General features: G+C 43.9%; 1 protein-coding gene across 5 annotated transcripts in view; it reads left to right on the top strand.

Annotated features, from left to right (window-relative positions):
• KIAA1217 (KIAA1217 ortholog) overlaps positions 1–19877 on the top strand; it is a 184296-nt gene extending 164419 nt beyond the window's left edge. Inside the window, exons 13-20 of one of the 5 annotated variants that reach the window (XM_075705116.1) lie at positions 1192–1693; positions 2403–2583; positions 7898–8052; positions 8675–8821; positions 12778–12897; positions 16380–18068; positions 18537–18659; positions 19383–19877. In XM_075705116.1, coding sequence (XP_075561231.1) covers positions 1192–1693; positions 2403–2583; positions 7898–8052; positions 8675–8821; positions 12778–12897; positions 16380–18068; positions 18537–18659; positions 19383–19877 — 3412 coding nt within the window. Of the gene's footprint in view, positions 1–1191; positions 1694–2402; positions 2584–7897; positions 8053–8674; positions 8822–12777; positions 12898–16379; positions 18069–18536; positions 18675–19382 lie in introns of those variants that run through there. The other 4 variants (XM_075705117.1, XM_075705118.1, XM_075705119.1 and 1 more) reach the window with 4 other exon arrangements.
• The last annotated feature ends 2535 nt before the right edge of the window (positions 19878–22412 follow it).

The raw sequence follows: 22412 nt of genomic DNA, 5'->3' as shown, positions 1-22412 counted from the left end.
TCAATATGCTTGTGAATTCATGCAAATTCTTTATTCCATTCTTTTCAAGGGAGATGCAGTAGAGAAAGTTGAAATATTAGATAAAATTTGTGTCCATTAAGTGCCAGTGTTTAGCTATGTTTGTCAGAATATATGGGCAGCAAATGACTGCTGATTTATACGAGGCAATAGGCATTGGATTTAATTCCTACTCAAAACAGTGAATCAGGCCAAACTGTCAGGGGTGGTGGTCTCAATTTTACTTCAGTTACAAGAAAATGTAGGTCATAAGCCTATTGTTGCTACCATTATTCTAAGGAATGTAGGGTTGTCATTGTTTCCATATATCCTGGAGCATATGTAAAATGGATTTGCCAGTACTGGCAGTTGGATAAAATGGTTTATGTCACAGGTCTTCTATGAGCCGTCATTTATTTTTCCATGTAGCTAAACATCTATATCCTTTCATATTAGTTTCCTTTTCTTAAAAATGACTACAGTTATTTCCTGTCTTGCCCTGTTTGGGAAAAAAACCAATAAGCTATGCATGCCAAAGTTTTACCAAAAGTAATTTTTTTGCAGTGAAATTACGTATCAAGCCTCATAAAGTCTGTTTCAGTAATGGAAAAACTGATGGCATCTGATGGCTAGCTGCACTCCGAAGCTCAGCCATTTCACAGCTAGCTGCCAGAAATAGTTGACTCTTTACATCCTCAGCTCATTCTACCCCAAACTCTTGACAGACAAGACCTTTGTCAAGTATCATTTGAAGGCTTTGTTTTGGCAATTTGCCAAACTGCTAACTCACATTCTATGTAACTCCCACTTTCTGTGCTAATAATCCAGGAACATCTTGCTTAGCTAGATACAGCATATAAAATTTAAGTCAACTGATTTCCATTCTCCCTCTAAAATCAACCCACTGTAACTCATGGTTTGGTGAAAAAGTGCCTGTACATCCATGAAGGTTTGTAAACATTTTAAAAGGCAAAACCGTCCTAATTAGAGTGGTCTCTTTAAAACTCTGAGTCCCTGACTCTGAGAGAAAGCTATGAAATCACACAACTGAGAGCATCAGGAAGAAAAAGACTTTTTATATAGGTGGTTTATTTATTTATTTATTTATTGCAAAAGTTTATTGTTAAGTATTGCTCATGACTCGCCTGTATGCTAACCATGTGCCACACTGTTGTGTTCAATTTGGCTGGGCAGACATGTTACAGAAGGACTGCTGAGGGGTGTGGATCCATCCCAAGCCGTGCAATACTCTGCTGTAGAAAAGGCCACTGCAGCTGATGCTCTGAAAAACCAGGAGGAGCTCAAGCATGCCCAGGGACATGCACAGCAAAACCTCACCACAGTCACATCAGAGACCCAGGTGTCATCAGTCAAGTCAGAAGTCATCCCCTTCTCAACAATGACGGTCCATCATGTGCAGAGCTCACCCGTTCTCATCCATCAGTCTCAGCACTCGTCAGCCCTGGTCAACCATGCCCAGGGTTCACCCACTGCAGCCAGCCACAGCGAAGGTGTGCTGGCAGGTGGCCATCTCCCGGCCACCCCACCAGCCCCCCCGCAAGAGCCCGCAACAGGATCCCAGCCCACACAAGCCACACCAGCACCACAGGTCTCTGTCAATGGCACCACCATGCAAAGTCTTTTCATTGAGGAAATTCACAGTGCAAGTAGTAGAAACCGAGCTGTATCAATTGAGGTACGGTGTATTCTAATCAACCAGTTGTCCTCTCTTTGGGTCTGAGCTCCCAGTCTCACTCTTGAGACTGCAGGTGGGATTCTTCAAATGCATTCTGGGGATTTATATGCTTAACCCCTAACTACACTGTGCACATCTGAAGATATCCTCTGATTTTAAATGCAACAGGATAATAACATGTAACCAAAATGAGTAACTGTGTTTTTTAAATAACCTTTGTAAAAAAAAAATTCTTTTTTAGAATACCTTATTTTTGAACAATAACATATGAGTCTGTGGCAACACTTGCATCAGTGGATTTCATTCACTCTTTAAATCTCCATATCGCTCATTATGGAGAGGTAAAAGTGAAAGATTGTGAAGTTCCAGTGGTTTCACATGAAGACATTGAGAAAACCCACAAGTGAACTCTCATGTCCTATTGCAGACATGCACTTTAATCACCAGTGTGATATAGTAAGGCAGTGACCCAGATTTAAATTTTGCCTTTGTTCCTTTAGTGAACAGTGGCTACTGTCAGTCTGTCATGTGTTTGTGCCATATCTAGCACAATGGAAGTCAGACCCAGTGTACAATTAATTAGCGTTAATATCTTTCCTCTAGTTGCTGACAAGACCTGAAAGAATCTATCCATATTGACCTATAATGTTTACACGCGGATTTTTTTTACAGTAAGTAAATAAATAGGTGCTTTACTGTTTTTGTCTAGAAAGCTGAAAAGAAATGGGAAGAGAAAAGACAAAACCTTGATCACTATAATGGAAGGGAATTTGAAAAGCTCTTGGAAGAGGCCCAGGCCAATATAATGAAGTCAATTCCTAACCTGGAGATGCCTCCCCAGCCAGCAGCCCTGCCTAAAGGGGATGCAGTGGAAAAGTTAGAAGTCTCAGGTAAGGTTTGCTAGAGTAAATGGTGCTAAAGAATTGTGTATCTGTAAAAGAGAGGTTATTTTTCCTGCTTTCTAGAATGGTTTCAGTTTACAGATTTCTGTGTTCTTGATCATACCTGTGAGTATGTCCCTGAGGGATAATGCAGGTCCTGTGGACAGGATGCAGTGATTTTGTAGATGCCAGTGTGGGTAACCAGCTGAACATGAATTTCCCTGTATTGCAGGTGAGAGACTGAGTTTGTCCTCTGGGGGTAAAGACTCCTCATGAGCAGGAGAGTAAGAGTACACCTTGCTTTTGACAGAGATGAGAGTATCTATGTACTATAGTATATCCATATCTAGTATAACTATATCTAGTTGTCGTGGTTTAGCCCCAGCCAGCAACTAAGCACCACGCAGCCGCTCGCTCACTCCCCCTACCCCGATGGGATGGGGGAGAGAATCGGAGGAGTAAGAGTGAGAAACACTCCTGGGTTGAGATAAGAACAGTTTAATAATTGAAATAAAGTAAAATAGTAATGCTAATAGTAACAGTATAATAATGATAATAATAATAATGATACACGAAGCAAGTGATGCACAATGCAATTGCTCACCACCCGCCGACCGATACCCAGACAGTTTCCGAGCAGCGATCGCTGCTCCCTGGCCACCCCCCCCCAGTTTATATACTGAGCATGACGTCATATGGTATGGAATAGCCCTTTGGCCAGTTTGGATCAACTATTCTGGCTGTGCCCCCTCCCAGTTTCTTGTGCGCCTGGCAGAGCATGGGAAGCTGAAAAGTCCTTGACTAGCATAAGCAGTACTCAGCAACAACTAAAAACATCAGTGTGTTATCAACATTCTTCTCCTACTAAATCCAAAACACAGCACTATGCCAGCTGCTAGGAAGAAAATTAACTCTATCCCAGCCGAAACCAGGACACTAGTCTAGTATAACTATATCTAGTATACTGTGTTCAGTTTTGCACTTGAAAGTTTAGCATTACAGAGAACTCTGGAAAGAACCACAAAGAGTTTGAGCACAAATGATCTTACCATCAGAAACCTAAAAAGCTCTTTCTTGTAGACATATTCGTTATCAAAAGAAGATCAAGACGTGCCTGGGGTTTCTGAGGGTAAGGAGGCCTTTTAACTTTGCAGAACATGTTCCCACAAGTTCCAGCAATTGGAAGCTGAAGCTAGAAAAAGCCACATTAAAAATTAGCTGTAAAATTTTGACATTTAGAGTAACTAATCACTGAAGTTTAATTATGAACATATGAGGTTCTCTGCCACTTCAAATCTTTAAGCAATGCTATGTTTCTTTCTGAAAGGCTGCTCAGGCACAAGCTCTGTGCATGATGCAAGATCTGCTTGAAGAAATCATTGGACCTATGTTAAGTGGAAAGTCAGATTATTTGATCTTAATGATCCTTGCTAACTTTATAATCTTAAACTATAAATTCAACCAGTGTTTTGGATGAGTCCCTCAGAGGTCTGAAAATGACCTGTGATGCTACTGATGCATAACTGAGCTGTCTTTGGGAAGCAGACAGGTATGTAGGAATGAATGAGAGTGACTTTCACAATAAGCATTCTGACTGTCCACAGCTATGATACAGATATACCAAGTTTCAAGTTGAATGTGAGTTGACTGTGACCCTGTAGCAAAAAAGGCAAACATCATAATGAGATGAACAGGAATATCTACAAGACACATGAATCTGCTCAGCAGTGGTGAGCTCTTACATAGAAATTCCCAAACTCAGTGTTGTGGACTTCAACGAAGACTGAACAAATAGGAGGGAGTCAAGAGGACAGCAATGATAATGACCAGAGCTCTAAAAAAACATGACCTCTGGGGAACAAAAAAGAAAGAATTGGTTGTGTTTAGCATGAGGAAGTGAAGGCTGAAGAAGGACAAAGCAATCTCTGAATACATAAAAATCTGCTTAAAAAAAGAAAAGACCAACTTGCTTTGTGTGGCTAGAACAGCAGAACAGCAGTAGAAGTTGGCAATTGCAACCAGGAAGATCCAGGTTAGGTGTTAGGGGAAAACCTCATAATCATAAGGAAAGTGAAGTACTGAAGAAGGCTGTATGAGGCAATGAGGAGGATGTAAGATCCCCATCATTGGAGAGAATGGCTTGGACTAACTTTGATCAAGAATTATATAGGTAGAGCTACTTTGTGGTAGGAGCACGATGCGGTGTCCTATTTCTTTCACTGTTTAACATACAAATCCATGTCTGAATTTCTTCAGAGTTCAAGGAACAAAGAAGATGCCTCAGCCAAACCTTGGATTTACCTCCTCAGCCAAACATGAGTCAGTTGCAAAAGTCTTAGCCAGCTACTTAAGCAATAGTCCATCCAGCTCAGCAGTCTGTCTCTGACAGAGGCAATGGGAGATACTGTCTGTGGGCAGCACAGAACCTGGCCACCTTCTGCAGTCTGCTAGTACTCCCCCAGCACCTCCAATTGATACTAGAGGGAATATCCCAGCCTCCTCTTTTTCACATTCGTTATAGACCTTTTATCCAGTAATTCCTCTGTGCCGGCTTATACCACTTGCCTCCCCACTGCTGTGGCAGCAAGCTCCAGGAGCTCACTCCCCATCCTGAGAAGGAGCTTTCCTTCATCTGTTTTAAAATGATCTTGTACCAGCTTCACTGAGTTCCCCATAGTTCTAATATTCTGCAATTTGACAAACAGCTCTGCATTCCCTTTATAAAATCATGAAGGCAGTGGATAAACCTTGATCATATCCTGGAGGTCTCAGCCTGCCCCATGGGCTCCAGACTGCAAACCTGCAGCCTTTCTGGTCTCTCCATCTAGGCCAACTGCTCCCTCCCCAGGCTTGTTTCAGTTGCCCTTCTCTAACTCCACTGTGTCCTTCTGGAGCTGTGGAGACCAGAGCTGCATGCTGCACTAAAGGTGTTGGCATGCCAAGGTTGTAAATAGCTGCAAAACGATGCCCTGGGGCTTGCGTACACAAATTCGTATAGACTTTGGGAAGAGTGTTTTCAGATCCAGCATTTCGTTCTGGGCGCACCTTTAGCACTGACAAGTTGTGGCTCCTTGGATGTTTCACAACATACGTGTTTAAAATAAATTCTTTTGAACCTCATAAAATAATTTTAGAATTCTGGCACTGTTCAGTGAGGTTACTTGCTATCAACACAATTATCTTGTATAATGTGTGTCATAAATAGAAAATGTCAGGGAAAATAAATACCATATGGGTGCAGTGAGCTGTGACATCTTAAGAAGTGCAGAACACAGTAACAGAGAAGTCTTGTAACTCGCATAGTTAACTAAGCCACGTCTAGAAAATAATTTTGCACAGTGTGTAGCCAGCAGATTTAAGGAGAAATTTGATGAGATTAAGACATTTGCCTTCTGTTGTGCATAATGAATCCTGTAATAGTAACATAAGTAAGGGAACAGCAAAACATTTCCTTAATATCTGATTAAATATCTCACATGCCACCCAACTCTTCTATGATTCAAGATGAAAATTTCAACATCAGTCTGCTGCAGACAAGAAAAACTGAGCAACATAAGGAAAGACCACCTACCTACTAATATAGTGCATAAGACATTTTGGCCATAAATTAACAAGAGTCCTCTGTTGGCTTTGCTGCAGAAGCCAGATAGATCACGTTGCCAGAATATGTTGTCTCAGCCATTTTCCACACACAACTCAATTAAAGAAACTCTTTTTTTTCCCCCTGCAAAGCACAAAACAAAGTAAAATTGCACACTTTACACAATTTTGCAGACTCTGTAAATAATTCTTTAATGTCTGGACTCCAGCTCATCTTTGTTATCAAGATTCTTCAGTGAAAAATATGGGGAATGTCTCTAACATGTACATTGACCGAAGAAGTGGCCTAATGTAGAGTGCATCTGGAAATTCACTCTTGTTGCTATCCTGCGAGTAAGTGCCAGATAAGCAGGGAGGGAGATAATACAACAGAGCATTTCTTCAAGCTTAAGCAGTTTCAAGGAACATTTGAGCAAAGAAGGGAACAAAGATGAGGCCAGGTCAGACAAGGGCTCCGTCCAGCCCCAGGGACCAGCCAGCGTGCCGGAGGAGCCTGACACAGCCCCGCGAGCAGGCAGTTATGCAATAACTTGCCCAGAGGGAATACTTAGCCCTAAACAGCTGGGTAATCCCAAAAGCAGGAGGTTTTATCTTTCTGGGTTATATTTATTCCAGCTGTTTATATAACACTGAGTAGCTGCAGAAAGGTCATTCTCTCACTCTTGAAAACAAAACATTGTAAACAGCAGTGTGAACATGGTGGCTCTTGCCATGTATGATGCTTAGCCTGTGACCAGAAGCACATAGGGACAGGTCACGAGCAATGTAATGCTGCTTCTGGAAAAAATGCCATCCAGTGCTGGTGGGAAAGAGGAAGTGGCAGCTGGGCGGGGAAGCATCGTGGTGGGGAAATACCAGTTTGAGAAACTGGTCTTCTCTTGGAAGACTCTCCTTGGAAAGCAAGGGCTGGTTCTGCTCAGCTATTGGATTTGGTATTGAATCTTCGTGGGTTGGCAAAATATACATATGATAATTAGATGATAATTCTTATAATTCAAAGGCAAACTTGTGCATTCCTGGAATAGTTACTAATAAGTAAAGTGAAAACAAATGCTGTTGTTAGAAGAGAAGCAAGTGCAGTTGCCCTTGGTGCTCCCCTGCCCTGATCAGGGGTGGGAGGACTCACTGGACTGGAAAGGAGGCATCTCCAGAGCAGTGTTTACATTTTCCCTCTCAGCCTTTGTCTGAACTTGGCTCCTTTCCTGGCATCTTGCCGGCAGCACCTCCCAGGCAGAACAGAAATGTGTGCTGGTTGCTTCAGAATTGCTGAGCAACAGCAAGAAGCCTCCAGGTTTGGTGTCTTGCTAGTAGCCACCTTAGCAGCCACAGTTTCAAAGGAGGCTACAGGGGCATTATCTGTAACCAGGTACCCAGGTGAACCTGCACATTACATGCTTCTTTACAAGTGATTGATTTGCAGAATTGTGCTGTGCTGTCACACTTGTATGCCAAGGGCTGAAACCCAGCCACAGTGATGTGAGGGACAAGAGTTTTGCTGAAAATTTCTGGGTGAAGTGACATGGTTTCTCTATGCAAGTGCAGCAGTGTCTGCTTTTGTTCAAGGTGTTTCAACTTGAATCTCAAATGTATTTCTATTCATATATACTCAGCAGCAGGACCTTTTAAGCCATTTTTTTTTTTCCTTTCCAGTTGAGGCAGGGATGCAAATACTTTTTTCCGTCCTTCACCTGTGCTCACTTTGTGCTGCTCTGTTTACTTGCAGAAGAAGTTCCTGATGGAGAACAGGATAATGACAAACTGACCAAGTCTCCACCTCCTCCACCTCCACGGCGTAGTTACCTGCCAGGTTCAGGACTAACCACAACGAGATCAGGAGATGTCATCTATGCAGCCAGAAAAGAGGCTGCTGCTGTCAAGGTTTGATGATTCAGACTCTAGGCAATCAGACTGTTGATGAGTGGCTGATACAGAGAAGCATTCCCAGGTTTGGGCTGTGTCTATAAACCACAAAATAAGTTGAGACAGAGCTACGTCCTGGAGAGCTACTGAAACTGCTTACCAGGAAACACTACTGTTAGGCCAAATGAACAAGTAAGGTTTGATCAATTCTGTTTACAGGAGTCTTGCTGCTCTTATCTCCTAGCAATATAGAAGGCAAGTCACAGGCTGCTTTCATTTAGAGTGGTAAGAAGATTAAAAATAAAAAAAAAAGTGTGCCTTAGATAGGGAAGATCAGCTCAGATTTGAGAGTGTTTTTACAGAAATGTTCCAGATTAGTTTCTTTGGGCTTCCTTTCCCCATCTGTTCTGTTCCCTGATGGAAGTGGAGAGAAGTCCAAGTTAGGAAGCTTCGTAATCTGTGAACATGCTATCACATCAGCAAGATTGGTTGCTTTTGAACTGGTGAAGTAGCAGTCTCCTTAAACAGGAAGAGGGACCTTGCCACAGGGGAATTGCAGTAATGTTGAATTTTCCGTGTTTGCTTTGCATCAGGAGGGCTCAACTATATTGCCTGTCTGTGCTTTCTCATCCCCTTGTAGGAATGCAGTGAAGATGCTGGGCAAATAGCACAATCCAAAGCCCCTAAAGAGGATCAGGCAATGTCTCGGAGCACAGGGCATGCTGTAGCATCAGCTGCAAAAGATGAAGAGGAAGAGGAAGGAGATAAAATAATGGCAGAATTACAGGTATGCCCTTTGGGTTGCACATGAAGACACCTGTGCCCAATATAATTTCTAGGGCTTTGGCACAACTTATAGCTCAGAACATGAAGGAAAGTAGGTCTGCCAGTCTCACCTGGTCCCACTTTATTGCACTGGGTGGTACACGTTTTGTAAGCACCACTCAAATTTTGTTCAAGAGGTCTGGAGCCGAGAGTGGTCAAGAATGCAGGGGTTACCACTGGAGAATCTTACACACGTAGATGGGACAGGTAAAATATTGGTGTGCATTAGGTGTGTTGTCCCTGGCCTAGCAATCCTCACTTAGTACCAGACCAGCAATGTGCTGAGCACCCATCATTCATGTTAACATTGGTGGGAACAGACAATATGGGGTCTGCTCCTGGCAGGTTGTGCACACTTGTTCTGTGCCATGGTCCGATGTCTCCCGGAGTGTTCAATTGAACGTTGAAACATGTGCTGTTCCCTGTTGTGTAACTGGTACATTACTCTGCCAGTAGCATAGGAGTAGTGCTGTCTTGCTGGTCCTTCACTTGATAGCACATAGGCCAGTTTAGTTCAGTGATGGTGATGGTGCAGTAAAAGCCAACTATTCCAGCTACCATCAGTGAGCTCCAGCTTCCCCGGGGCACCCTCTGTCCTATTCCATGCCCCCATGAGGAAAGGAGATGTGGATCAGCTTAACTGGCTATAACTTCTGTTGCTGGGGTGTTTCAGAGCACTTGTCACGACATGAGATGGTCCTGCTGTCCAACTGCTGAAAGGTGGGTTTGGTGCTGCCCAGGTAGTGTTTGCAGCACAGGAGACATGGATATTAAGCAGCAACTGTTGCATGTGATGGGTGCATCCTGCTCAATTCTCACCCACCAGTGCTTCAAACAGCTGGTTTGTGGGTTTACCTGCAGTGGTTTACCCTTGTTCCCTATTTGTGTGCTAATGGCTAGTGCGACAAGAGAGCTGGGGACAGTGAAACTGTCACATTCTCTCCTGTCTCCAGGAAAGCAACCTGGCTGCCTTGCAACTGGTGACGATGAAACAGAGGTTAAGGTCTGGAAAGAGGGGCTGAGGGGAGCTAAGGAGGACAAATAGACATGGTAGCTCAACATGGAATGAGTGTTTGAGTGCTAGTTTTGGGGACAAGCAATGCTCATTTTAAACAAATACCAAAATATTGGGTACATTTTAGAAGGTTAACAGGGTACCATGTTTTAGAAAGTGCAAACTGCTTGATCCAGGAGCTACAGGCTCATAAGTGTGATATCAGTCATAGGCAGAATAATGGAAAATCAGGTACGGGATTCAATCAGTGAAGAACTGAAGGACAGATGTGAACAGTTATGCTAGTAAACACAATATAATGGAACACAGATCTGTCAAAGTAAACAACACTCTTTGATCAGGTAGCAGGTTTGACTGCTTAAACTGAATTGTATAACTATAAACGTTTTTGTAAGTCATTTCATCAAACATCATACAACATTCGGATAAAAATCTGGTACCATGGAGTATACCAAAAAAAAAAAAAAAATCATAGGACGATTGAGACTATTTCAGATGTCTCTGAAAGTGTTGCCTTTGATGCAGGTGTTTATAGTCAGGTCTCACAGAGACCAGATACAGGCCCAGTACCACTCTGTATTTTCATCAATGGCCTGGAAATACATTTAAAATCGTAGAATCATAGAATCATTTAGGTTGGAAAAGACCTTTAAGATCATCCAGTTCAACCATTAACCTAACATTACCAAGTCCACCACTAAACCAATTAATCCTTACTGTTTAAATCAGCTTAATTAAAACTAGTGAAGTATGAGAGCAGAGAGATTATAGCAATCACTTAATGGTCATAATACATTGACTGAAATATAAAGTCCACAAGAAGAACAACAAATAAAGGCCAGACCACAATGGCATGTCTTGGAAAGGAAGAGGAGTTGCAGCAACAAGTTGACAGGAAGTCCCAGGTCAGTGCTGTTGCCACAAAGTTGGTGTCTGCTTTGGGTGTAGATGTGAAAACAGGGAGTGTTTTTATCTCCTGTGTACAGGATCAGTGAGATCAGCACTGGGCTGCTGCATCCATGACTAAGCGTCCATGCGTCCCCTATTTGAAAAGGCTGATAAGGATATGAAGGTTCAGAAGAGACTTGAGTACAATGTGGAGGTACCTTCATGGGAAGTACCTTTTTGATCTAGCAGAAGAAGGCATACTAGTATCAGCTGCTATAGCACAAAATGTATTTGGACACTGTTATAGATATTTCGGAGAAAAAGTAATAAATAAACAAATTACCAAGGGAACTAGTGGATTCTTCATCACTTAAAGTCTGAAGGACTTTGAGGATGCCTTTGTAGACGGTATGCCTAATTCAAAAACACATCACTGGTCTCACAAATGGGTAAGCTGTGGAAAGTCCAGACCCTGTATTACGAGGAGCGACACTACTTGTTCTAATAGTTCCACATTATCTTAGGTACTCTGGTCTATAAACACATACAAATAGGATATAGTGGAAAAACAGAAGAAACTCTACACCCTGATTTTTGCACTGGATTTTTTTCATTGTCGTTACTTTTCTGATTTTGCATAAACATGCAATACATATTAGGAGTACAGTATTTAAAGAACAGGCCTGATTCTAATCTGTAATCAGGGCTATTAAATTCATGAGAGTTGCCAGGAATTAAATAATTTTCCTAGTACATGGTGTATGAATATGATCTTCTTGCGTGTCATGGTGCGTCTGACTCCTGTAAGCAGTCCTCCCTCATTCCCCTCACTGACAGAGATGTCCTGCCTGCACATCTCACCAATGGCAGACCATGCCATTAAAAGCCTGCAGAGATCCCAGTGATACACACTTAGAGCCAGCACTGCACAGTGGTGGCAGTGATGATTCTGCTCCTCTGGATCTGGGAGCCAGCTGGATAGAGAAACCCAAAGGAAATGGAAAGAGGATAGCAAGACAAAGGGCCAAAAAGTCCAGGCCATGCCCTAGGATACACACAGGAGGCCAGTGATTCACAAGCTCATATATTGGGATGTTTCCAGACCAGGAGGAACCTGAAGTGGACTGTCACCTTCTGGAGCATTAGTGAGGGCTGTGGCAAAGACACATGTCTTCAAGTTTTAATAACGGTTTGTGTGGGGAGAAGTGGAGTCATGTAGCTCTTGCATGGTGTGCCATGGGACAGACAAATGTGGGAGCTGAGTGGACAGCAAGGGGTGGGGAAGAGGTATTAGATACTGCCTTCTCTCATTTATTGAATCATGTGTAAGGCCTGCTGCTCCCACGTCTTCCTCACAATTCTGCAGGCAATATATCGATCACTTCCAGATGACAACATCTGGGGAAGAAAAATCTGTATTTCCGCTCTGCTTGTCTTACCCAGGGAAATGGCAAGCCCCTGCTAATACTCACTGGGAATGGAGGTCAGAAAGCATAAAGGAAGCACAGGAGAAGTGTTTGGGGACAGTAAATGGAGTAAAGAGAGCTGAACTTTGAGATTCATTTATTTTAACACATGAAACCTTAGGTTTAAGTGCTGTGTGGTCGAGGCCAAAATACATCTGATGGGGTTTTGAGGAGATATCAGGCACTAGGAAGTAGGTACTGTTGCAAGCAGAAAGTTTGTCATGGGCTTCCTACTTAAGTTTGGATAGTTTGCAGCGCCTCTATGTGCCTTCGTCTCCCCATCTGTAAAAATAGAAATCAAGGTTGTTTTGCTGCAGGGGACATTGAAGTCAGCGTGATGAGTTAGACTGCAGTCTTGGCAGATTGGAGGGTATGCCCTATTTCTCTTAGTCTGGTAGTCTAAAATCTTTATTATCTCATGGGCTTGTAAATAATATTGTTGAGCTGTGAATGTTAAAAACAAATGCTCTCTTTGTAGTTGGTCATCTCCAGACATTTCTGTATAAAAGCTACTTGGTCTCCTGATAACCTGCAGTATTTATTTCCTAGGCTTTCCAGAAGTGCTCTTTTATGGATGTAAACTCAAACAGTCATGCTGAACAGTCCAGAAATGATACACATGTTAAAGACATAAGGCCTGGGACTTTAATGCATCACAAGGAAAAGAAGGTAACAAGTGGCATTTGTAAACATGCCACCCGGTCTTGGCATAACCTTCTTTCCTTCAAAACTAATCTTATATCTTGTGTCCTATTCTCTCTAACCCCCAGCCACCACTGCCCAGTGGTTTCCTTCCTTTTATCTCAGTATGGCTCAGAAATGCTCATATGGAACGTTGTATCAATTTACATTACGTGTCTCATCAGCAATGATACAAGGGTTGCATGAAGTTTTATGATTCTGTGAAACCAAAATTAAAAGAGCATCCATCAGTTTCCACCAAAGAGCTGCTGGTGCTCCTCAGAACATCCTTCCAGTGCTGTTCTGGCAACGGATGGTGAAGCATCTCTCCTAAGCTTTGTACTTGTCTTGAGGGGAAATAGTGGTTCCTCTCAGTCTCAAGAGCCACTTTAGAGAATTACTGCTTTATTTTGCTGCATTTGTTGGTCCCAGAAATAGTTATTAGATATTCAGAAATTCCATTCGGTTTATTGGAGATGAGTCAAGGTGGATGGGCCAAATTTGCCCTTATTCTGAAAGTTAATGCACAAGATTCACTCTTCGGTGATGGGACTTAGAAGAGGTGCCGCGTGTCTGGGGCCGTAGCCAAGTTGGGGTGAAGTTCACAGCTGTGTCTTGACTGAGGTTGCCATTTGAGCTGATTGGTCTTAGTGGGCAGCCAGTGTGCAGGATGATGAAAAGGACAAATATTTCTGCCTTTGCACACCTCTTTTTTAAGTGTAAGGGTAATGAATTGAATCATTGCTGGGTTTAGGGGGTCGTGCAGGCATGGCAGCTTGTCTGCCAAACGCCGGTTTGCAATGAAGGGAGTTATGGTGGGGAAGACAACACAGTTCTTCAGCACAGCATTTCAACTTTGTTATGCATTTTGTGTGCGTATGCAAATTGGAAATAGCAGTAATACCTTCTCTGATGTAGTGTCATGAGTAGCTCCCCAAGGATTTTATGGGAGACATTGCACTTCAACTTTGTTTAACTGAGGCAGGGAGAGAGAAAATGACTTTGCTAGGTCCCCAGGGCAGTGAAGAACCCAGCTGCCCTAACCACAGTGAGCTGCATCTGCATAGGGCGCTGCAGCTGTAAAGCACAAGGTGCCAGCTAGATGGTGGTGTCTGATATATTATTAGCATCAAAATCCATACATCCCCAGAAGGTACTGCTGCCAGGTCAGGGCATTGCACGCAAGGACTTGGCTTAGAGCTGCCCAAACAGCAGTTCTGGTCTAAAGCTGCAAACACCTAGCTGGATGAGGGTACAAGTTCATGGGTATGAGTAAAAGGGAAAAATTGCTTTGTTGTGGAGTGTATGACAGTGTTACGGAGAAAAAAAAATGTGAACGTATCTCTTCGTCCTCTTTACTACTGGTGTCAGAATGCGAAGATCATATTGTTACACAAAAACCTGGGTCACCACTCAAGACACTGCACATCCTGTAGCACAAATGGTTCTTTGAAAGGTGCTGCCAAGTAATTGCCATAAACTGCTATTTATTGGAATAACAGACAGTCCAGGAAATTAAGGTTAATGAGATCTGTTTGTGTCATCTGACTTGACAGAGTGTTTATTGGCTTTAAACATGGAGCCTTATGGTCATGATAAACTCATAGAGGAAGTGAATTTTGCTGTGGTTTTACTTTTTAGTAGAAAGGCAGCGGTTCCTAAAATGAGATATATTGTACAATGGCACCACAAGATGTTGCACTGGTGCTTGGAATGAGAAATGGAACTTGCTAAAAATATATAGACAAATGGGAACTCAGTCACTGAGTCAGCATATCCACAGGCAACAAGTGCCATTAAATGGCCTGACCTAATTCTGGGAGCTCTGACACGTAATGGGACTGGAAGGCGCCTATCACTTAGCAAGTCTGGGCCTGAGGTGACCATGAGCCCTGGCGTTTTGTTCTGATACCGGCTCTCAGCACCAAGTGCAGACAGTGTCAGCCTGCTCACTGGTGCCTCGCTGGCTGTGGCTGGTTTGCGTGATAGCTCCTCCTTATTTAGAAATACAGGCGATATCAAGGTATCCGTGGAGCAGCTGCACAGCCTTGTTACTGCTAATAAGCCTTTGTAGAGATAAACTGTGACTCTGGCCTGTCACTGACTTTCTTGCTCCTGCGTTTTGATTGTGAGTAAAGTTTTTCTGTGTAAAATCCTCAGACAGCATGTAAGAAAATATCACACAAGATGTAGAAGCTATACCTTGTGAACCTCTGTATGCACAGGGAGTGCATGCACTAGCCAGCCTGTGGATTTCTGTACCGTCACTCATTCATCTCAGCTGGGAGAGTGACTCTCCTGACTGATCTTCTGCGCATCTTGATGCTCATATAAGTATAATCGGTCCTTCTGGTGTGTTAGGAGTCAGGTTCTAGTCTCAAGCAATGTCAGCCGTAACACTTTTGGCTCACTGCCTTCAGGCACTTGAGGCCAGATTCATTTCCTTCTTGGCAAGCCGTCCTTTGACTGTAGATTTCTCTCTTGCTCGTTTGTAGGCATGGTGTCTCTTCTGGTTACTCCCTCACCCTGATGATTGGTGTTTATCCTAAGCTGTCACTAGCACTTAACAAACCAAGCCCCAAAAAAAGCCTGGTATTATGAAAATGCCTCTCCAGAGGACCTCATCTGAAAATAAATAAAAAAAGTCCCTTTAAATTTGCATTGCTGGGAATATACTACTTTTGAGGTAGTGGATGACCTCTCTGTCTGCTGTTCAGAGTTGCTTCTATAAATGAACGTAGCTCAGTGTTTCATTCTGCACTTCCACGGGTGCTGCAGGGTGCTGCTGGTAATTTTGAAGGAGTACTTTTAAGCTGCAGCAAGGATTTACAAATGCTCAGACTGTGACCATATTAACTGTGATGGAACAGCACTTCTCAGATGTGAGCAACATTAGAAGCAGCGAAGTGTCGTAATTTGAAAATCAGCTTTTAGCTGTACAAAACTTCCTTTCAAGGCTAGCCAGACTCTCGCATTTGGCGCTCCGGTGAACTAGCAAGCCGTAGTGCCCTGCTGTCAGCCATTCCGCATCGGGCTCCTTTTGATGCATCCCAGCAGAACTTAATCAGATATTGTGAATCTTTTCAACTTCAATTGTATACAAACTAGGGATTTTTTTTAACTGGGAAGTAAGCAGGTCGAGGTAGCACTGTGTTGGAAATAAGGTAGCTAGTGTGCTTTCACATATTCTGGAGGCCTTGTTGAGACAGGAGCCCTAGGTAACAACCCGTGCTGGCCACATGCGTAGCACAGAGCAGTAACGTTATACGCTCTTCTGCCAGAATTTGGAATTCTGCCCCAAAGACAGACAGGAATCAGATGACAACTTCAGACATGCCTCTGCAGCAGTAAACAGTGGTGAGTTCACGAGGTCTGCGCTTCCTCTGAGAATATGATGATTTATTTGGGGGAAAACCGTCCTGTAAAGGTAACAGCCCTGAATAACTAAGTAATCCGACTTTCCCCCTTAGGTGTATGGGGCTACAACAGGATCTCCCACAGATAGTGACCATCCTAAAGAGAAGAGGGAAGGGAAAACTGAAGAAGAATTGGGTTCTGATTCATCCAGCACAGCTGACAGTAAAATTGGCTTTTCAATGAATGACAGTCCTACATTTAGCAAGGGTTTGTTTGTAGACAGTAGAGACTATTCTAAGAAAAACCTCCAGAATATGAGCACAAACCTGTCTGGTGTCAGTTTGCCAGAGGATGACAAACAAAGAGGGGCTCAAGATATTTTAGGATCCCATTTTCCAGCTGTTGAAACTGGAAAACAAAAGCCAAACTACGGACTCTCACGAGATGCTCGCCAGGGCCTGCCGCAGGGTGAAGCCTTGCAGAGCATGGGCAAGCATATCCCCATCAGCAGCGTTGCCCCTCTCATGAGGCACACGCAGGAGGCTGCAGGGTCTCAACCTTCCTTGCAGGAGCAAGAAGCTTCTGCAGTCAACTATAATCAGGTTGTGCTAAGACCCAAAGGGTCCAGAAGTAACGGCGTGAACAGCATTGAAGAGACAGACTCTCTGGCTAGCTCTCCAAGTGAAGACAACCCACCCACAGAAAACATCGCCTTCATGATTACTAAAACAGCTGTCCAGGTCCTCTCAAGCGGGGAAGTTCACGACATAGTCAGCCAGAAAGGTGGAGATGTGCAAACAGTGAACATCGATGCGAGGAAGGACATGGTGTCGGAGAAGGGTATCCCGGAATACACAGACAGCGAAGAGCCAGTGGTGTGTCTGGACAAAAAACCTGTTATCATCATTTTTGATGAACCAATGGATATTAGGTCAGCTTATAAGCGGCTTTCTACAATTTTTGAGGAATGTGATGAGGAGTTGGAGAAAATGATGACAGAGGAAAAGATAGAAGAGGAAGAGGAGGAGGAAGAAAATGAAGCACATGAAACCTCTAAGAACCAGAAAGAAGAGCCACCAGTAGTTAATGACAGCAAAGCAATCGCAGAGTATTCAGCAGCTCACAGTCTCAACGAGCAGTACCTATTTAACCTTCAGTCTTCCTCTGACCCTGTAGAAACCAGACATCCTGCAGCAGAGGAAAGCACAAAGACGAATTTTAACAAATACTGTCAGATCTATGGGCTAAACACAGACGCAAAGTTGGACTCTGCTGATCAGTTTGGAAGCAGGCAGGATTCTAAGAAAAAATTTAAGTTCAAATTCCCTAAAAAGCAGCTGGCTGCACTGACACAGGCGATACGGACAGGAACCAAGACCGGGAAGAAGACCTTGCAGGTTGTGGTCTATGAAGAAGAGGAGGAAGATGGGACCCTGAAGCAGCACAAGGAAGCAAAGAGATTTGAAATCACCAGCTCTGAGCCTGAGGACAGTGACAAAAGTCCTTCTGGGAAGCAAGAGGGACCCGCCGGAACTGCAGTGTCCCTGTCTAGGACTGACGAGATTCGACAGAGCACATACCGAACGCTAGACAGCCTTGAGCAGACTATAAAGCAGCTGGAAAACACTATCAGTGAAATGAGTCCAAAATCTATCCCTGAAAGCACATACAGCTCTGAGGGAAGCACTGTCCCCTTCTCTGCCCAGATAGTACCAGAGACCCCACCCCGAGAGCTTGTAGTGCTGGATGAGAGCCTTGCTGGCGTAGAGCCCCCTCCGTCAATCCCAGCCACTTCACGTAAGGTACCTCAGTCCGAGAAACCAAACCTCCAGCTGCTTTCTAAAATCTGCAATAATCACCATTAAACAAGAGGGTCTTGTGATTTGTTTGCTTCCTTTCAGGTGGCTTGTTTGGGCTCCCCATGAGGTGTCTAACAGCTAATAGACTGTTGGGTTGTTTGTTTGTTTTTTTTTTTTTAATCTTTGCTGCTGATTGGTGATGGGCAAATGCAGGGGAGCTGGGTCGAATAATCCGCTGTGTGAAATGACAAGCGTCACTGACATGAAATCCAGGCTGATCAGTAGCTGAGCAGTTGTCTCCATTTGATTCTGGAAATTAACACCTGCGGTGTGAAGCTCCTGAACTTTCCCTGCATGTAGTACTGTGGCTTTTTTTTTTGGTGCATGGTGTGCAGTCTCCTCTTCAAGCACACCGGTACTGATGACGCCTTCTCCTTGTCTCCCCTCCCTGCTCCCCGCTCGTTTCCGCAGGGCTCCAGCGCTGCCTCCCAGACGAGCCGGATGCCGGTCCCCATGGCTTCAAAAACTAGACAAGGAAGCATGGAGAAAGCAGGCAAACAGCACAAGCTGCAGGATCCACGCCAATACAGACAGGTAGTTTTACCCTAAACCCAGTGTTTGGATGGACATTTCGTGTTGTTTGTTTCTTCTAAAACTCCAGTAACTGACTGAGATTTTACCAAATGACGGATGCCTGTCTTTCGAGTGAGGTCTAACTGGACGTCCTGGATCCTGGGGGCATGACAGTACCTACTGATCTTTTCACCATGCTTGTGCATGCATGTCTGCAATAAACCACCTGCTGCTTGTTTTGTTTTGGGTTTGTTTTTTTTTTTTAAACTGTGGTATTCAACTGTAACTTTAAGATGTCAACTACCTGTTTACTTTCCCTTTGGTAAATGTGGCAGTTCCTTGGGAGAGCTGGGAATGCTTGTGTTCAGAGAGTCTTTACAGGAAGCCTTGGACACTAACCCGTCGGTGTAATAGATGACAGTAGATGCTCATTAACCCTCTGGCCAGACGTGTCTATTCACACGTTAATAACCCAGAAGCATGGCCAACGTAGTGACTGGTCTGTAACCCATAGATCGCACCTTCTCGCGAAAGCTTTGGTGGCTCTTTCTCTCTCTGTCTCTCTATGCACTCTCTTTGTTGGGCACTTTGGGTTTTCTACCAGGTCCAGTCCACGGCTGCAAGACTTAGCTCAGGCCTCGAACTGTTAATTCTTATTCTCTGTAGGGCTATTTTCCCAGGTCCTGTTGGTTTATCATGTTACTGGCTTTCTGACAAACTGTCTCCTGCCGTCTTTATTTGCAGGCTAATGGAAGTGCTAAGAAAGCTGGTGGGGACTATAAGGCTACTTCCCCTACCTTACCTGCTTCTAAGATCCCAGCCTTTTCTCCCACTTCTGGGAAAAGCAGCTCAGCACCTGCTTCTAGCGGTGACAGCTCTAACCCTCTTAATCCACCTACTAAAACCTCCATTCCTTCCTCTAACCTTCTCGGTCCTCAGACAGGTCGCATGCCTTACTCTACCTCCCTCATCCCCTCTGTCTCTAACGGCTCCTCCAAGTTTCAGAGCCCCACTTACCCAGGCAAAGGTCACCACCCCTCATTCTCACTACAGACTCAAAACGGCCGGCCACCCCCTGCTTCCTCCTCTACCTCCCCCCCCTCCTCTACCTCTCCCACTTCACTGAACCAAGGTATGAAGAGCATCAGGACAATCCACACCCCTAGCTTCACCAGCTACAAGGCACAGAACGGAAATGCCGGCAAGTCCGCCCCCTCCACAGCCAAGGAGCCATCCTAAAGGCTAAGCACAGCACGCGTGCAAGTTCACCGAGGCTTTTGGTTCATTTTCAAAGAATCCGCAGCCAATATTTTAACCGGGGAATGTAACCATTTTGCTGTATTGCTGGAGGCTTAATACTAATCACGTGCTAAATACTGAATTACTACACTAGATTAGAGTGAAGCTTTTTTGTAAAACTGTTGCTGTTGTAATGATCAGAGAGCGTTTTCTTCCTTTAGGCAGCACCTCTTACAAAAAAGTGTGAAGGTGTGTGAGTGAACTTGGGTGCGTGTGCACAGCGGTGTACTGAGCATGGGAAAATGTCTGGTTAAAAATTTAGTAAGTTGTTTTGTATAAAGCTATTTTTCATTATGGGGACTAGAAGTGAACAGAGATATACTAAAGTGTGATTATACACAACTGTAAAACTGAAACTAAAATATTTTTCTTTTATTTTGGTGTTATTTAGCTTTGTTACAGATTTCTATTTTTGTCAACAAATGTCATGGTTCCTTTCGAGATCTTTTTGCCAAAACATTTTGATACTATTGTAATGTACATTTGAAAGTAGTATGCTGGACAGTAAACCTCTACACAAGAAACAGAACAAGACTGGTCTTAGTGTGTATGAGGCAACTCAACCTATTGCACTGCCATTCAGATTATATTTAAGAATTTGCCAAGCCAGGAAAAAAAAAAAAAAAAAAAGAAAAAAAATTGTTTTACACATATAGGTAGTTGCTGATTACTTTTTTTTCTTAGCTAAATCCACCCTTTTCCTTCAGTTTTATTTTACTGAGACCTGGTAACCCATTAATGTATTGCATTGTGGATTTTAAAATGTACACTTCTGTACTGTTCTGTATACTGGCAAACTTTTGTACATATCTATAAATATATATAAATAAATAAATACTGTATGTGGCTGGGCACATAGAGTAGTTTTACCACACCAAAGTTAATTTTTATGCATGCTGAAAAACACATATGGGGAAGGGTTGAAAAAGTTGGATATCAGTCAAATAGGAAAAAAAAAGCAAGAAGCTTGCATAGCTCATGGTTTTGTAAATAAATTTATTTGTATACCACCAGAATGTAATATACAGAACTATGATAAGCAAAGATCTTTACAAAAATAAAGGGCTGCATGCTTATATATTTGTATTTTGTCACTAGTAACTTCTATAATGGTCTCAATTAGCTGTTAAGCTGTTTGCCTGAGAGCATTAAACCATCAGGAGAAAAATTGGCTTTATTTTCCCCAGATTAAAGCCACATGTAAGTAGTAATTTCAAAATGGGATCTTTCAAATTTACCTGGACAAAAGCAAATTGCTGGAACTCCGGGTCAGAAAACTAGGAAGAAAAAAAAAAGCACCCAACCTTTGACTGATTGAACAAGGTATCATCTTTTTCACCTTTAAGTAATTTTTTTATTCCTCCTTGTGAAACAGGAAGTTTTTGAAAAGTGTCATTTCGAGGCTGAGCCCTCAGGTGGTGCATCCCTTGCAGCGGGAGTAATTAAAGAATGTAAATGTTAACTCGTACCTCACGAGCACGCCGCACAGTCTAGTTCCAGCAGCGCTCATGTCCAGTGCCGTCCCCTCCGCTGGCCCGGCCGTGAGAGCATGGGAGCCGCGGGCCGCGCGCCGAGCCCCGGACAGGCTGGGTGGCTCCAAGGCGAAGCGCGAGGCGCTGTTCAGCGCGCTCACGCTGAGCCACCGGAGCCACGCCAGCTCCCTTCCAGCCCGTACGGAAGAGCGGTGGCTCCGAAGCCTATTCCTGGAGCAGCTATTTCAGGTGGGAGGAACCTCTCAAAACCCCTCTGTGTCACTGCACGCCCTGGACCACACACTTTCCAAGGGTCGTTCTACCTTGTTGAGCGTTAAGTACGTTACTCCCTTGCTCTGAAGGGAACAAGCCTGATTTAATGCCTTATGTTGTTCCCAGGTAGGGCTAGTACATGTCCCCACGCAACAGAGAGCAAATACAGAGAACAGGAGGCTGGGTACCACACTTCTCCTTCACGGTACACGGCAAAAATACAAGTGCAAGCGGAATGATGGACGTAGTAGGTTTTGTTCTTAAGCCGTTGGTCTGATATTCCCCAGGGAGCCAATATTTACTGAAAACCAGTAATTTGCTAATACCTGAGCCTCCCATGAGAGCGGTCCCCCATGAGCCACCCTACAGCCAGGCAGGGTCCCTGACAGCAGCCCTTGGCCCATGGGCAGCGGCTCTGGCACTGCTCCAGCCCCAATTTGGGCAAGGGGCTAGAGCAGCACATTCTCTGTATGCGTTTGAATTTCGACACTAGCAGTAGTTGTATAAATAACCAAGGGTCCCCGCGCAGTCACTGGGCACGCAGAGGGCAGTCAGGCAGTGCTGTACTCGATAGGTAGTTACTGCTTGTGGTGGTGAATGTGGAAACTGCGATCAGGGAGCGAACGCAACACCCTCTCGTGGCCTCAGCTGCACTGCGACATGCACGTCCTCCAGCACCTGCCACGTTTTGTGCACCTCCGTGTGTCACCCTCAGTGCTGGGGTGCAGCA

The sequence above is a fragment of the Pelecanus crispus genome, chromosome 2 (genome assembly GCF_030463565.1).
Source record: "Pelecanus crispus isolate bPelCri1 chromosome 2, bPelCri1.pri, whole genome shotgun sequence".
NCBI lineage: Eukaryota > Metazoa > Chordata > Aves > Pelecaniformes > Pelecanidae > Pelecanus > Pelecanus crispus.
This window is presented reverse-complemented; position numbering and strand designations above follow the sequence as displayed.